The sequence below is a fragment of the Cucumis sativus genome, chromosome 3, assembly GCF_000004075.3.
Source record: "Cucumis sativus cultivar 9930 chromosome 3, Cucumber_9930_V3, whole genome shotgun sequence".
Taxonomy (NCBI): Eukaryota; Viridiplantae; Streptophyta; class Magnoliopsida; order Cucurbitales; family Cucurbitaceae; genus Cucumis; species Cucumis sativus.
The window spans coordinates 5,756,068-5,773,903 of record NC_026657.2 but is presented as its reverse complement, the minus strand read 5'-3'; the positions used below and the strand labels follow the sequence as shown (position 1 = coordinate 5,773,903).

Below are 17,836 nucleotides of genomic sequence, written 5' to 3'. Positions count from 1 at the left end.
AAAAGTTAAAACAAAAACTTATCGACGAGGGACAGATGGCGACAATGGTGAAAGACAGCAGTGGACGACAACGACAAGGAGAAAAACACACAAAAAAGGCCTTGACAATTAAAAAACATACCTATTTAGTTTTTTTTTTCTTCTCAAACTCAAACCAAAACAAAAAAAAAAGAATTAAAAAAAAACAAACACTTACCAACGAGAGGCGGACGACGGCTAACAAGCGTTGACGGCAACGACGATCAATGGACGGTGGACGACAGGCGATGGTGGGCCTTAAGGGAGAGAGACATTCGAGGAAAAAAGAGAATAGATGAAAGAAGGGTGAGAGATTTTTTACGATCTTCGAATTTTTAAAGGGAAACTCCCGAAGCACGTTGAGAGAATTTTAATTTTTTTTTTATTAATTACCTTATACTGACGTCGCCTTATGTCACGCCAAGATTGTAAACCTATACTGATGAAACTTCTACCGCGTCAGGAGAAATTTTTTCTTCCGACATCTTTTATCTCGACATTCGTGTTGTGCATCGAAAAATACAAATTTTCTTATAGTGTCATTTGAAGCAAAATTTACTATGTCGTATATTTTTTGCCTTATGTTAGTCACTTCATTAAAATGTTTACGTATATTTACTAGTATGAAAAGTTCTTCTTGAACCCCTAAACACATCTGAATGAAAGAGGAAAAATGCAAACTGGTCGGGTGCTTGGTGGAGTTAGTCTCTGCCAATGGCTGGAAGTCAAATAATGGTACTTTCAGATCTAGGTGCCTGGTACAACTCCAACAAATGATGACAGAGAAGCTGTCAAGTTGTAACATCCAGGTATCACTAACGATAGAATGTCGAATAAAATCTCTCAAGAGAATGTTCCAGGCCATCGCAGAAATACAAGGCCTAATGTGTAGTGGATTCAGATGGAACAATGAACATAATTGCATCATCACTAAGTGCGGTGTGTTCGACAGTTAGGAGAATGTATGTATCTTTTGTCTATCGTTATTCGTTTATAATCGTAACAACAAAACTAATATACTCAAATTTTTGCATAGAGTCATCATATCGCCAAGGGGCTCCTCAACAAATCATTTTTCTATTACGATGACCAGTCCTACATTTTTGGAAAAGATCAGGCTATAGGAGCACATACAAAGACCTTCACTGATGTGGGATCGAGTGTGCTAGGAGGGTACGAGGGATTTTCCGTTGGCAATGCTAACGATCTAGAGATCCCTATAATGCATAGTCAGAGGCTAGACATGTCGCCTAATGAGATCATGGGCACACGACCTGGTCAATCAGGTGAGGGGAGGAATGCTTCGAGCGAAAGCAAGAGGGAGTGGGGAGGATAGACGACTGAAATTGCGACATCATTGCAATGCTATGGAATTTGCAAATTACCAATTGAAAGTAATTACAGAATGATCGAATGTACAACGTTAAGCAGAGGATGACTACGGTGTAGAAGTCATGAAATAGTTGTAGGATATCCCTGAACTGAGCAGTCGCGGAAGGGTGCAACTTATGCGTATCATAATGTGCAATGTCCAAGACATGAAATCATTCTTGCGAAAATCCAACAAGCTTAAATTGGAGTACTGCACCGTGATATTGAAAGATAACGCTTGACGGATTGTCGATTTTCATTCGTTTCATCCTTCTGTCGGCGGGTTCATTTGTTTTTATGTATTTGTCTTTGTTTGTTAATCTATTGTAAAAGATTTTGCTAGAAAAGTTTATATATATTAACGAATTTATGTTCAAGTAAATACGTATTGAAAATATCTTTTGTCTTGATTTATTACCTAAGTAACAAATTGCAGTGATACATACTTAAACTAGTATCCATCACAATACCCTAAAAACAATGAAGAAATGACTTTGTGGAGATTGATCCAAAATTAATTGATTAATGATCCTAAGTAAGGAATTTTAATAATATCAGTTTGTAATTATATGTGTAGTCCAAAAATAAAGTAATGAAAACTAATTATTCAAGCTAAAATTATGAAATGAAAGTCGTAATTAAGAAGATTAAATAAAATAATTTTTTATAAAATTATATTTCATGAAAAAAATATATATGCATGCAAAGAAAAACAAACATTTGTCAAAAAGCAAGATTGAAGCTTAATTTATGATATGAATGTCATATAATTTTTTCATTTAATGTATCACATGTATATGCATAAAAAAATAGTGAAAAATCAAGATTGGAAATAAAAATGAATATCATAATTAAGAAAAAATGTATTTTTAAATACGGTGTAGGTAAAAAAAAGTAGTGAAATTTTCAAACTATAATATTATGCGACTCAAACATACACTATATTAGCTAACTCTAATAACACATATTATAAGTCTCGAAAGGCATAGTATTACAATCGTACGCACCACTAGTCCCAAACGCAAGTGTATTTTGTCTTATAAAAAATAATCAAAAGTAGGGAACAACCTAAAAACAGTTCACTATCTTCTTCTCCGCGCGGTTTCTCCCCCTCTTCCAGCAGCTTTCAGTGACGCCGCCACCGTTCGTCTTTCTTCCGTTCGTAACGCAGCAATCTTTACGGCTTTTGACCTCGGCAAACGAGTTTAGAGAATTTGTGAGTCTATCTTCTTATTCCTTTGATTCTTTTCATATAGTTTCGCAGCTCCCTTTTCTACAGTAGACGTAGGCTTCGGCTCAACCACTAAAACATTTTGTGTTCCTCTTCTTCTTCTTCTTCTTATTCCTCTTCTGCTTTTTACATTTCGATTACTGTTCTGTATCCTGTCGTCTTCAACAGTTTGAGAACATCTGGAAATTAATTTCTTTTTTTGCTTGTGTTTCTTTTGGCTGAAATTGCAATGTGTAATTCATTAAAATTTGTAATTGTTTTTTTATAGTTGGAAAGAAGATAGTGAAGGCCATTTACAAGAAGCCCGAAGATGGTGAAGAAGAGCAAAAGTAAGTGGGTTCTATTCTAAATTTTGAAAACTGATTCATGTTATTTTGTTTCCTGCAGCACAGGGGTAAGACGCCTTTATGGTTTTTTTTTTTTCCTCTGAAATGTTTTGTTTGTTGTAGAGAGTAAAAGTAAGAGGGTTTCTTTAAAGAAGAAGTACAAGATCATTAGAAAGGTGAAGGAGCATCACAAGAAGAAGGCTAAGGAAGCCAAGAAGCTAAGCTTCAAGGGCAAAAGCAAGGTTGAGAAGGACCCAGGTATTCCCAATGATTGGCCTTTCAAGGAACAGGAGCTCAAGGCTCTTGAAGCTCGTCGTGCTCGAGCTCTTGATGAGATGGAACAAAAGAAAGCAGCTCGGAAGGAGAGGGTAATACAATTTATCAAATACGTGTTCTAGATTTTTTTTATGATGTATGTATTTATGTGTTTGTGAATGCACGTATGCACATTGCTGCTCCATTAATATTACATTGTTTCTGTAGCAATTTACTGGTAATGTACTGTTTAATAATGTCCAGGCACAAAAGAGAAAGTTGGGGTTGCTAGATGATGATAATGTGGCCTCTGTAGAGCAAAGCTTAGGAGAGACAAAAGCTGAAGACAACTCTGTTGGGCCTGTGCGTAGTCGTGGTAGGTTGTTTTCTATGAAGGCTTTTAAATAAACTATGAAGAATTTTGGATTAGATAAAAAAGAGAGAAACCCCCAAGGGGCAATCCCGTTGATAAGGGCGTGGGGCCTCTTCATCATACTAGCTTAGAGGTCCCAAGTTTGAGCCTCCAGGTGAGCTTAAAACCAAAAGCCCCTAATGTCACCCGTGTTCGGAACAGATACCTCTGGGTGTAAGGGAGCCAACTCTCAGTTAAGAAGATAAAAAATGAGAGTAAACGAATTGGGATTTTTATGTTCATCATCTTACATTGTGTTATTGACTAGAAATATCAACTATGCAGATAACTCAGATAGGGCTTTCTACAAGGAATTGGTTAAAGTTATTGACGCATCAGATGTCATTTTAGAAGTCTTGGATGCACGGGATCCCCTTGGCACCCGTTGTATTGATATGGAGAAGATGGTGATGAAAGCGGGTCCTGATAAGCATCTTGTATTACTACTGAATAAAATTGGTTAGTTTCATTCCCTCATGCCATATTTTTTTGTCCAAGAAAGATGAGCATAAGCATGGAAATGGGAACAACGAAGTTATCTTTATTCATCATTTACTCTAGAATAGGGGAATGGATATGATTGAGATATTTTACAGTTTTACTGCAATTTAATTTTGTTTTTATCTACATTTCAATAACTTCATAGTTCATACTCGCACAAAACATTTTAAAGTATGAAATTGTGTGAGTACTAGTTAGGGGTATATGCGTAATATCAGTAAGATAATATTAAGGCGCATTATTGAGAGTAATTTATTGGTAGTTTCTTGTCTATAAATAAAGAGAGTTGAGAATCTTAGAGGGGTGGATCATTTTGGTTAGAGTAGCCCACTTGAAAAAGGTATATCACAATTTCTTTACTAATATTGCAATATAGTTATCTTTAGTATTTTCTTGCATTATCTGTGTTTTGATACCTAACAAAATCTGCTTATTTAAAGTTTATTATGAAATAATATGAAAAAATACACTGTGAAGGGAACTTTTAAGAAGTTTAAGCAAGTAACCGGTATTTTGATGGGACGCAATTATTTGTAAGTTATCATAATGCAGTGAGGTAATCAATATTTTTATTATAAGAAAAATAAAATGAAGATCAAGTATGCTTGTCCATTATATATGTTTTTTCCTTTTCACATTTCACTGTTTGTTCCTATTATATATTTTTTTGTTCTCCGTGTTTGAATGTGCATGTGCATTGTGTCCAAGCAGTAAAAGATGTGAGACAATTTTTTGTGTTTGATGAGTTCTTTTTGGTCACTTACAAGTTGTCCAAGTGTTTCTGCTTTTTAGTTTGAGCTTAATTTGGATTTAATGAAATGAACTTACTGAGAAGGTATTTCTAATTAGTTCTTCTCTTAAAGTTGTGGCTATGTTAGTCAAGTAAGGCCTAACCGCCTAAGAAGTTGTGTAGTAAATACAATTTGTGTATGTTTATATAATTTTGTAACAGATCTTGTCCCTCGAGAGGCTGTTGAGAAGTGGCTTAATTATCTGAGAGAAGAATTGCCTGCTGTTGCCTTCAAGTGTAGCACACAAGAACAAAGGTCCAACTTAGGTTGGAAATCTTCAAAGACATCCAAAACAAAAACAAGTAATTTATTGCAGAGAAGTGACTGTCTTGGAGCCGAAACTCTTATTAAACTGTTGAAGAATTACTCGAGAAGTTATGAGGTACTTCTAAGGTTCTGGGATTTCGATAGAAATTTTTTACACTTAGAATGGAGTATTTTTTTTAATTCCATTTATTGTTACTTTTTTGTATATTTGAAAACCTGGTATTTTTAATCATCCTACTGATTTTAATGATTATTTGTAGACATATATATGCATGAAGAAGTTGTATTTTCTTTTTGCCTCCATAGGATTAGTTTCCTAGCATATTATTGTATTCTTTAATTGAAAGTTACCTCTGATCATTTAATGGGATTTTTCTTTTTAATTTTGGGTAATTGATGCTGTCTTTTGTTTATTTCTATTTTGCAGATTAAAAAATCAATTACCGTGGGCGTCATTGGCTTGCCTAATGTTGGTAAGAGCAGTCTTATTAATAGTCTGAAGAGATCTCATGTTGTCAACGTTGGAGCTACTCCAGGATTAACAAGATCAATGCAAGAAGTCCATCTAGACAAAAATGTCAAATTGTTGGATTGTCCCGGTGTTGTAATGCTAAGAACTAAAGAAAATGAGCCATCTATAGCTCTTAGGAATTGCAAAAGAATAGAGAAGTTGGAAGATCCCATTGCTCCTGGTAAAGTTGATTTTGCAATGTTTCAATTACCTTCTATGATCCTTGGAGTGTTAATTGTAAACCTTATTTTCTATTGGATATCACAGTGAAGGAGATCTTGAAGCTTTGCCCTTCCAAAACCTTGGTAACTCTATATAAGCTTTCAAGCTTCGATACGGTTGATGATTTTCTGCAGAAGGTAGCTGTTATTCGAGGCAAACTTAAGAAAGGTGGTATCGTGGATGTTGCAGCTGCTGCTAGGATTGTTTTGCATGACTGGAACGAAGGTATTTCTTTTTACTTTTTAATTTCGTCAGTGTTAAAAGAAAACACTTTCCAATGTGAAAACTGAAAAGTTCAAAATAAGGACTTTCTCCTAGCTGAGCTGACTACTTTTAGCACTATTGAATGAAAGATCAATGCAAAAGGAATTCGAGAGTGCATTCCTACAGAAGAAAATATCCCTTCTCTCACTGTGATAAGAAAGAAATTACTTCTTGTTTAGCTTAGGGGGAAAGAAAATGGCAGCTGCCATATGAAATATAAAGTAAATTTTCAGAATCTGATTTTGTTATTGTGCTCGCTTGATATGTCATAGGTAAAATTCCATATTATACAATGCCGCCAGTTAGAAATCAAGAACCTTCAGAGGCAAGGATCGTCTCAGAGCTTGGGAAAGAGTTCGATATTGATGCAGTTTATAGTGGTGAATCATCATTCATTGGAAGCCTAAAATCTGCGGATGATTTCAATCCTGTTGAAGTTCCCCCGAGTTGTCCACCAAATTTTGACGAGAGTATGCAAGAGCAAGAGGTATGGCTCCAAAACTGTTTTTGTAGTTCACTCAGGTTTATTAGACACTTATGATTCCCCCACCCTCCATGGTTAGAGATTTGCATCTTGTTCAAAGATCTGTCTAACTCATAGCATCATGATTTTCTGTTTACATCTTGGGTTATATACTTTTATATTATTTTACAATTCAGAATGAGAATGCTCAATCGTCTACTCAAGACAACGAAGTCCTGGAGAATAAGATGAACAATAGCGAGGACGAGTCCATGGAGCAGGAAGAAGATGGCAACGGTGAAGGCAAAGGCAAGGGACAAGATGCAACTAGCAGGCAGAACGAGAAATTGTATTCAGCAGAAGGTATTCTAAATACGAAAATGAGGAGAGCTGAGAAGAAGCAAAGGAAAAAAGCTAACAAATCCTCCGTGTCTATGGATGCTATGGAAGACGATGACTATGACTTTAAAGTGGATTTCAAAAAGAAATGATTCCTAATATAGAAAAACAAGAATTACGACATGATTAGAGGGGCCAGATTGGTTGCCATGGAAATCAAAAGCTAAGGGTGTAGATTCCAAGTTTTGTGTTGTGACTTCTATTTAAAGTTCACTTTTGTTTTTTCAATAGAATTTTTGCCCTCTTAGATTTTTGGTTCTAATGTAAGCAAATTTTGTTGGCAAAACTCGTGATTGGGTTACAAAATTATAGGTTTTATTTGATAAACATTTTGTTTTATTTTTTAGTGTAGACTATGTTTAAGGAACTTGGTTGAAAAATGGTGTAATTGAAACAAGATTTCTTTGATGGATGAATCATAATAATAGACTTGAATCATAGTAACAAATATAACTCTTTTTGCTCTTGATCACATTTATCTATTATGAATATGTTACATTCTACCACCGTTACCCTATTGTTAGACCCTAATATTATATGTGACAAATACATACTCACAGTTATAACAATAAAATATATAAAAAGATGGTTTCATGTAATTTCAACCACAATTAGATTGAGCATCTTCCATTCTTCAATTAGGTTGTATGATTTAATTATAGAATTCAAAGTCGGTCTAAACTCATTACGATAATGGTAGGTAAACAACAAAATAGTTCTTTTACATTACTGTTGAATTACGTTTCAGAAAATAGTTCTTTTACATTACTGTTGAATTACGTTTCACTTACCTGGATAGATGAGACCATAGTGCTAACAAATGTTTGAAGGGCTTCAGATTTGGAGGTAAGAAAATAAATCAAGGTGTGAATAAAGCAAAGGGTAACCTTTTTTGGAAATTTGGTGAGGGAGAGATATACATATAATAGAGGAAATGAAAGGTAATTTATGAATTTTGGCAGTAGCACACAAGAAAGATTAATGTTGTAATTTGTACTGAAATAGAGGTTGGCAAGATCATTAGTAACATTTCTTTTTTTGTAGGATAGCAACAATTGAAATTATTATTTTGCTGAGCCAATGTGAGTCCGTCTGAATTGATCAAAAAAATGTTTTTTATAAATCTAATTTTTATTTAAACATTTTTTTATAAAAAATGTTTCAAATACACTTCAAAAGCCAAATTTATTTCAAAGTGATTTTTTTAAAAAAGTATTAAACACTTCAAAAATGTATTCAAAACACACCCTAAGCAAGCATTAGAAATGAATTATTCTCCCTCATATTTGTGAGAGCAGTATTGGTCTTGTTTCTTATCAATGTTTCCAAAACCAAGATTTGCTGTGGATTGAGTTCCATCAGCCCTTATCACAAAGTTCATTTCTAATAAATTCTCATGGGTCAGTAGTAGAGAATATATTTGTTGTAATGACTTTGATTTTGACTCAGAAGACTATAGAAGAAAATTTAAGTCCTAGACTAGAAAGTATGTGGACAATATCAATATGTTCTTATAGGGATTTAGACACATTTTTGTTCCCTTTCTTTGTTTAAAAGTTTTTCAATTTGGATTGTGATCCAATACTGCCAGCTTACTAATTTTGAGTTCATTTTACAACTCATCTATTGTTCTTTAATCAACAATCTTTACTATATATTCTCACCACCCTTCCAATCAATTAATACACAAGTCATATTCAGCATCTTCTTATTCTCTTTTTCACTTTGCATTTCTTTTGTATGGACAATATCACCTCTCCTTATATAATCATTTTTTTTATGTTTTCTATTTAGTCCAATTTTAGGAATGTTCATAAATTAGTCTCTACTATTAACATTATTAACTACGTAATGACTTTACATGTAACAGCGGGTTATTTGGAAAAATAGATAGGTTTAGAAAAAATTAAGAAAAAGTGATGAGTTGAAAACTATTATGTTCCTCTATCATTCGAGATTATTCCTTACCTTTATGTGTTGATTTTATATACGTTGGACATGTAAGAGGTAAAATATAGCATTAAAACCAAAACGATGCAAAATTGGACCAAATCAAAGCTCCATTGCATAAAGGAGAAAAGAATGATCAAAGTTATCAAAAACTAAAAAGCTCTTGAGGAGGTCATGTTGAGCATCACTTCTTTCTTTTTCTAAGAGCTTCAAATTGAGAGATAAAGGTAACGTCCCATCACCCACTTATGGTACCGCTGACAGACATTGAAAAGTGTAGCGGTGCACTTCGACAAGGAGATGCCTCAGAGGCTCAGACCCCAGCGTCGCGGCCTCAAGTCGATGTTATATATACATTTATGCCCCTTTTTGCCTTTTATGCAAGCACCTACTAATCTAGGTGAAATTCCATTGTTTTCTCTATATCATTTGTGGGCTTTAACTATGTTTTTATCATCTCTGTCATTTGTGGGCATTTAACTCTGTTTTTCTTGTCTCTGCTGTTGGAACTTCCATTAGTTTTGTAGGCACGAAAATTTATTTGATTAGATCGAAAGAATTCGACATCTTTTCGATCTGGTTGGATTAAACATTGACACAAAATATAGATAACAGGGAAAGGAAAAGAAAAAGATGAAAGGGAAATAAAAGGCAAGTAACTGGACAAAATAAAATGGTACAATCTATTAAAGAAATTTGAATAGTTCACTTGAAAAATAGGATTATATATTACACACCACTTTATTCTCAAGAGCACCCAACCTAAACAGGGGAAGATTAAATAATAATTGAATGAGCTGATATTGACATGTAAAAATGTAAATAGTTCCTGTTTATGCAGGTGTGTTTTGTGTACTCCACATCACAGATTTTTCTCCTACAACACTTCAAAAATTCCAAAAGAAATGGTATGGACACTGAAAAAAGGAGCAAATTTATCCTCACGAGAAAAGAACTCAACGGAAGGAAAAGTAGTATGGGAAGAACCTTGCTTTGTTCTACTTGTGGGGGTTGAGATGCGGGTAAAGTCCCAGAATATGCTCCGGCATGAAGTCGTGTCGTGTAAGAATTCCAGCAATAGGAGGCCTCTGCAGAATATTCATCAATGTTAAATCATTACTATATTCAGAAAAAGGCTTTGAATTGATAGTTCTGCAAAATGTCGTTGAAGTATCTCTTTAACCAAGAATTTATGATGGGGACGAATCTCATTTTGTTGTAAACTAGAAATTTCAAAGTATTTTGTCTCGGTCTCTGACCATTTTACCAAGAAAAAGACATGGTTGCTCGTTCATCGTTTAAATCTGTTGAAAAATACTAAGAGCCCGTTTGGATTGACTTAAAAATACATTTCGTCAAAGTCAATATCCACGAGATAAATCAAAAAAAAAAATCAAGGTTAGTTAGTGTTAAATAATCTAAATCTAGTAAAATAATAATAGAAACGACTGACAATAGTACAACAACTACAAAGTTACTAGAAGTTCAGGCATGAAGATTGACAGAGGAATTGGCACCATATGCATATGGTTAATGAGAACAGCAATGACTGGGAACGCAAACTAGCTTGCCTTCCCCAAGAATGAATGCATGAAGTATAACGCATTGGACAACATTATATGTGATTATAAAGTATGTGTGTAGCCACTTATAGTCAAATATATCATGCGCCAGAAGGGAACTGTTGCATATTTGTAAGAGTATAAGGTGTCTTACCCCGGGTGTCTTCGGAACCACCAACAAGTGCCTTAAGCCCAGTGCATGAAAGAGAATTGCCGCTTTAGCTAGTGACATTGATTCTACCACTGTGTAGGGTGACGTGTTTGTAATGGGATGAAGATCAACAAACATTTCCAGCTCCTCCTCGTTGAAGTCCAAATCTTCCAGTTTCACCCCTTTGCCAGAACCTGGTTTTGCAAAATCATGTGCTTTGAAGCCCCTCCAAATTTCTGATCTAAGTGACACCTTTTTCTTAGTAAATTTCTTTTCTCTAAGCAAAACAAGTAGATGAGACCTCAGAACAAGCCCACAAAGCTCTGAACTATCTGAGAAAGGCGGTTCATCAATTACAGGAAACCCATTGTGGTTTGTCATTTTCAAAGCATGGACAATGTTGTCGACCTTTTCGATCCCAGAAAACGTAATTAAGGGACCAGAAGCCACACCACCAGCGACCAATTGCCTCATAAATGGTTCTGCATGGGCTTCCATAAAAGGTAGTCCTTTCATCTTCACAATCTGATCATAGACACCTTTATTAAAAATATCTGCCACCGACTTTGAAATTAGAAGAACCAACATTAGTAATGGGAGCATCAAAAGGTTATTAGTAAGCTCAAGAAGTATGACACATAGAGAAACAGTCATTCTCATAGTGCCACCAAGGAAGGATGCAGCTCCGAGAAGGGCATAGAGACTGACATCAAGAGTAGCAACTGAACCAAATAATCTCCCTACAATGCGACCATAAGAGGCCCCAGCCAGAATTACAGGAATGAAGAGCCCAGAAGGCACAGCAATGCCATAAGTAATAATGCCAAGACAATAGATAGAAACAAAGAAGACAAAAAGTGAGGAGAGCTGAAAATGCTTGTCATTAGCAGATGTGAACAGGTTTCGGATGGCATCATCGTTGGTATTAAAAAATAAAGAAGCAAGATCATTATAATGACCAGGTGGGCATTGGAAGTTTTTGTAGTTTCCTGAGCGACCAACGGTTGGGCATTGATCATCCAAGTCAGTTGGGCACGGTAAACATTGTGAGAGCCAAGGAAGACCAAATGAGACACAAGTTGTCAATATGGAAACGGCAACGACAAGGATAAGTTTCGTGCCGGGACCTCTCCTGCAATTCAATATTAGTTGTCAATGATAGTGAATCTGTACAATAACAGAACTGTGTATGGTGTAAAAGAAGGGGGGGAGATTAACTTGTATTTCCAAAATCATTAAAAAGAAAATATGGAGCATACTCATTTATGATGCTGTAGGTTCGGAGAACCTTATCCACGAGGTAGTTGTAAAGGCTTCCAAACACACCGCCAATAACTCCAAGTAAAACAATCGCAATAAGATCTGGGGTACCATAAGTGGAGTTTTCAGTATTGATTTTGAACATGATGAGACCCCCTTCGCCAAATAACCCACATTGTCCCCCTCGGCAAAATTCCATGAAACTCCTTAAGACAACAGCTACTACAGCAGTCGTGAAAAAGGTCCTCCAGAGAAGAGCACTCCTCCACCTAACAATCTCAACATGGATTATCTATCAATGATGATGGTGCAAAAGTTGTTCCTAGTAAATATGATACAGAACGATCTTGAACCTTTAAACGTTCTAAATGCACCTCATTGTTTACAAATGGATGTGAAAGCAGTTAAACACATGAAGTAAAATCAAGATACCAGAGAAAGTGAAAAAGACAAAACCTAGCTTAACATGTTCACAAGCATAATTTCCCGCCTAATCTCAATCAAATTAAGTTTTCATCTCTTAGCCATGTAAGCTAAGCTTTGTAAATATCGTACTCTCAATTTTCTTTTCAGATCAACTTTCTATCACGTTCCCTAGAAATTGACTAAAAACTGAGCAGCCAAAAAACAGACATTTCGGTGCTGTGGGGAGAGAGAGAGAGAGAGAGAGACCATGAAGCTGCTTCTTCAAGTGCAAAGAGAACGCCACCAACTGGAGCCCGAAAGGCAGCTGCTACACCAGCTGCTGCACCACAAGTGATCAAATCCCGCCTGTCCCTATCATTTTTAAAGTATCTGAGCCACTTCCAAGTCAAGCGATATTTGCGAGAGCCTCCTTGTCCCAGTAATGAGGCAATGCATGCACCAGTATGAACCATGGGCCCTTCCTTACCCACCACAAATCCCCCGGCAACAGCAAATATGGAACCAAAAATCTGCCAAGTTAATCCACATGGTCATTGGAAGATTTTAAAATCTATCATCACAATGGTTAGCACTCAGCAAGTGGTGATTTAAGATGATCTCACATTCCAGAGGACCATAAACACAGTAGAAGTTTTAGCACTGCTTTTACCTATAATTCGTGTTCATATTATATCATTGTTTACCTAAATTGTAAATTACTAAAGAAAACACCCTTTTGGGATCATACACACTGGTTTAGCTGGAGAGCGAGCGAGACAACAAATTATGATAACATTCTAATCACAAGGGTACTGACAATAGGACATCTTAAGCCTTAAAAATACCTTGTCTTTTATAATCTACATGAAGAGAAGCAACTACGCGAGAATTCACTGGATACAGTTTTTTTTTTAAGGAAACTATTTCAAATACAACGAACAAAGTTAATCATTGGAATTTTTAATTATTTAGAATTATTTTATGAGAAACAAACTATTGATCAAATCAACGCATAAAGAATGAGAATAAATTGGACATCTCTCCTCCATTAACAAGCAACTGAAGTAATATAGCCTAGCATCTAAGAGACTAAGACCCCCGGAATTAACAAAGAATTTTCTCCTCCAATATCAAAATATTCAAAGGTCTAATCACAATAGACTGGCATCCCTATTTATAGAAGATACCAACTATCATTCAAAATGCTTATTATGTATATGGTGGTGAGTTTAACTATGACGACTGAGACAATAAGCAACTACTTATTTGTTATTTGTAAATGATTAAAGAAAGAGAAAACAGAATGTTGCTAAAGTGAGGCTTACCTTCACAAATAAGGTACTTGGAGCCAATATAGAATAAGCATCTATACCGTTGAGGTATGCTTTCACCTCAGGTATACCAGAACCTGCAGCAGCAGGGGCAATATAGGCACAGAGGATTGCAGCAGCAATAGCTAACGCACTATTGGAACCAACGTATACTACAAATGCCTGAAAGTACCTGCAAGGAAGCTAATGTTCATGTCACAGTTGGTGATTATATAAGATCTGTATGAATGACATAAATTTCAGAGAGACATAGCATACAAAAAAAGAAACACAGAAAGGAAAAATCATAGAAGCCATATGAACAATTTTGCAGTGAGGTAAGATTTTGAGATCATCCAGAACAATTACAGAACAAGGATAATACAACACAGACTGCAAAGTGTGGTGGATAAAGAAGAATGATAGAAAAACTAATGGAATCCTCAAACTTCTTGACATTAAAAGTGAACGAAAGCTGAATTACCTGTTCTTAGAAAGTACAAACTGATCAGGATTAATTTACATTCACTTTTAACACCCTGTCACAAACTTAGACTAAAACTTGATTAAGAAAACATAAAATGCAGACTATTAATTTCTAAGAGAAGGGCACAATGGTCCATAACTTGAACTGGAAGTTTCTTGTATTAGTACTACATTAATCCTCATACAATTTTCTATATCAAAATTAATTTGTTCACTTATATCCATCTTAGCATTATTATGGAAGAATTTTACTTAACAATATTAATTCTAATACTATACTCTTAACATTATTCTATTTCGAAACTTAAAATAGGCTTCTGAAGTTCTTTCGTGCTATGTGAATTGAATACTTCTTAAACTGCCTGTCACTCAATCAAAGCTTACTTTTCCTTGAGCATGAGATTATTTGTTAAGCGTAGTTTGTGACCAGCAATATTCTCAACAGCTATGTTGTTGAAGAAGCCAACAAGCCCTGTAATTAAACCAATGCAAAGGCAAAACGCCCATTTGAGGATGATATACTGAAATATCTCTTTTTTTTTTCTGGACCTCCAATCCTGCTTGAAAAGTTCATTCTCAATAATCCTGTTACAAATTAAGAGAATGTGAGGGTCGCATAAAGAACCAATCAAGTGGCTTGTTTAAATAAATAACTAAATTCCTAAAAGAACAGTAAGAAACACAAACACCAAAGAAACTTTTAGGATGAGAGAGTCTAGTATTTCAAAAGAAAATTACAAATAGGTAAAGTTTGCATGGTTTTTTTCTTTTGTAATTGTAATTGCACATAATTTTCTATGATCATGTGATCTAATCATTTCAAGAGAAAATAGTTCATAACATCTTCTTACATATTTAAGATGACTTTTGGTACTCCAGATTTCATAATTCAGTCATCAGTTTTCAAGTGAAAATAGTTTATAATATGCTCTTACAGATTTCAAGTTGATTTTTGGCATTCAAAATTTTGTAGGGCCCATCATCCGTTTTCTTTGTTGTTAAGACTTGAGACATAGCATTTGAATCATGTAAGTAGTAAGAAATTATTTTATCAAAATGTAGTTTGAAGGATTTACCATATGATTATGTTGTTTGAAATCAAAGCATGTGGCAACAAAAATTTGAGGGGGAAGGCGTTAGGTGGCTTTCTCAATATACAACATAAGTGAAATGTCCCTCATCCGAGAAAATATATCACATAATTGAATGTACTTTAGACCAAAAACCTAGGTGCCATCTTGGTGTGTAGTTTTAAGATTTTCTTTTAAAAACTATTGTGCAAACTAATCTTTCAAAATTATTTCTAACGTTTATAATTTGAAAAACTTTTTTGTACAAGTGTTCTTATTCTTGGGTTTTCATTTAGTACTTTATCATATTAGTTATAATTTTCTTTTACACATTCAAATCAAAGATATGCCGCCAAATAACATACTTTTTTAGTACTCTATGCATCAGTTTGTCAACGTTGGTTTCTTCGTTCAGTAGTCCTACTCATATTTGGGAATGTTAATATTAATACGAATATCTACATTAAATAGAAGTCTCGTATTTTAGAATACAGATGAAATGAACAAAACGAAAATATCTCTAAGAGTCACAAAAATATAGTGAAGTAACAAAAACTATGTAAAAAAACATGCATGCTCTAAACAAATTACCAAATAACAGACTTTCTTCTACATATCATCATAGAAGAAAAGCTAATAGCAGAAGAGGTAACAAGTCAATCATCCTCATGGGACCAGCCAAGCAGACTTCCAAAGGTAGTTAAAAAAAAGAAGGCCAAGACATCTCAAAAATGGAAAATCTAAATCCCAAAGAAAAGAATTTCTGTTGATTACTGAAAATCTCACACAACATGCCCTGCTTTTGCGCAGGCCAGCTTATACATCCAAAGCCAACTGAATTATTAACAATTATCCTGTATAACTAGAAGTACTATAAGTAACCACCTGGTGCCCGAGAAGCAAGAAGAACTAATTGAAAATTAAGCATATCTTACAACATCCCACACAAAACCCAAATAGACTAAGAACCCCTTTTCCCATTCCCTTCATAAAAACAATACAAAAAAACAGGCAGAACTAAAAAGGAAAAAAAAAAAATCCAATCGGGATGAAAACAAAAAGAAGTTGAATTATACTAAATAAAATGCAAGTAATAAAGAAAACCCATAAAAAAAAAAAAAAAAAACACCATTGGATGGCATGATCCCAAACCCAAAGAAGAGAAATGAAAAGAAACCAATGGTGTAACAGAAAAGACAATACATACTCGTAGTCGAGGCTCTCAATAGGACAGATATTAGAACCAACAATGGCAAGCTGGGAGGTAGTACTGATCCTGGCAGTACTAGTACGCAAGAGTGGCTCGCCAAAAGTAAGGGAAACAGAATCTCTATCTTCGGTGAAGGGCGATCCGACAAGCCTGTCGGAGGGGTCGATTTCACGGTTGTTGTCATGATTTTCATCGATGGGGTCAGAGATATGGCGAAGAAGCTTTGCTGTAGACATTGGAAAAGGAAAATGGAAGAAGGAATTAGGTGAAATGGAGAAACATGGAAATGGATGGAGAAATTAAGAAGAAGAAGAAGAAGAAGAAGAAGAAGAAGGGAAAAAAAAGGAGTTTGTGGCGTGAGGATTAGTGCATAGAAAGTTTAGAGGCAAGATCCCCCTGACGTCGGAAAAGCCAGCTAAACCATTAATCAAATGAAATCTCTACAGCTAAAAGTAAATTGGAATTTGGATAGAGAAGAACCAATACCCCTTTTTTCTTTTTCTTCTACAAATTTGGTATGTCCAGTATTAATCACTTAAAATACCATTATTCTTTCAACTTTGCTTTTTTTTTTTTTTTTTTTCGTATTTTAGTAAATTTTAAATTTAGTCTTTTTAACTTATTAAAAATAAAAGTTAAAAAATAGAACAATTACCCAAATATTTACCCACCAAAGGTAATCAAATTTAAATACTTTGTTTTTTTCTTCTTTCTTTTTCTTTTTTTAAAAAACTCCTTGAATAGTAAAAATAGTTGGCATTCAAATAAATATAGAATTTAAAATTCTGCCAACACTAAATTTAACATTTATTGAAAATTTTACCATTAAAATTGAACCAACAACATCAAAAAAAATATTTTTAATCTTAATTTTAGTTGATAACTGTTTAACATGTAATTTTAATTTTAAAGACTTTGTGATTGATATTAAAAATGTTGTATCTTCATCTTAACTAAGAAGATAGTGTTCAATACGTTTTAATTTTAAAATTGGAAAAATCTAATTATGATGTTTAGTTAATTTTATTAATACTCAATTGATACTGTTTAGCTATGAACTAAGGTCGTTACTGTGGTTCTTTTCATATTGATATTTAATTTACTATTCAATTATAATATAGTTTAATTTAAAATTTATATAACTTGAATTGCAAATTATGTTCAACTTAGATTATTGATAACGTCACATAAAAATAATTGTTATTAGACAATGACTCGATAATAATTTGAATAAATTAAAAAACAATGACTAGGGGAATAGATGATTGGTAGGAAAGTGATAAATTTGAAAGTATTATTATTAATAATAGATGTTCATCGGTGAGCTTGATGGACATAGTCACATGCCTTTCCATTAATCATCCAACACTCATCTTATGTGTTTATAAGATACTCAATCTT

At 34.4% G+C, this 17,836-nt stretch overlaps 2 protein-coding genes across 2 annotated transcripts; one reads left to right on the top strand and one right to left on the bottom strand.

Moving 5' to 3' along the window:
- Positions 1–2,428: 2,428 nt before the first annotated feature.
- Positions 2,429–7,479, top strand: LOC101210402 (guanine nucleotide-binding protein-like NSN1). Its single transcript, XM_004133684.3, has 10 exons — positions 2,429–2,605; positions 2,889–2,949; positions 3,070–3,314; positions 3,466–3,577; positions 3,899–4,072; positions 5,067–5,287; positions 5,600–5,864; positions 5,951–6,130; positions 6,442–6,656; positions 6,830–7,479. The coding sequence occupies exons 2-10, from the start codon at positions 2,931–2,933 to the stop codon at positions 7,121–7,123; spliced, it is 1,725 nt and encodes a 574-aa protein (XP_004133732.2). The 5' UTR covers positions 2,429–2,605; positions 2,889–2,930; the 3' UTR covers positions 7,124–7,479.
- Positions 7,480–9,641: 2,162 nt separating this feature from the next.
- On the bottom strand, positions 9,642–16,920 carry LOC101209987 (chloride channel protein CLC-c). The gene is made up of 7 exons (XM_004133682.3): positions 16,433–16,920; positions 14,540–14,740; positions 13,685–13,862; positions 12,627–12,889; positions 11,954–12,223; positions 10,698–11,826; positions 9,642–10,069 (listed from the first exon to the last, which is right to left on the bottom strand). Exons 1-7 carry the CDS (start codon positions 16,669–16,671, stop codon positions 9,980–9,982), a joined length of 2,370 nt encoding a protein of 789 aa, XP_004133730.1. The 5' UTR covers positions 16,672–16,920; the 3' UTR covers positions 9,642–9,979.
- Between the last annotated feature and the right edge of the window lie 916 nt (positions 16,921–17,836).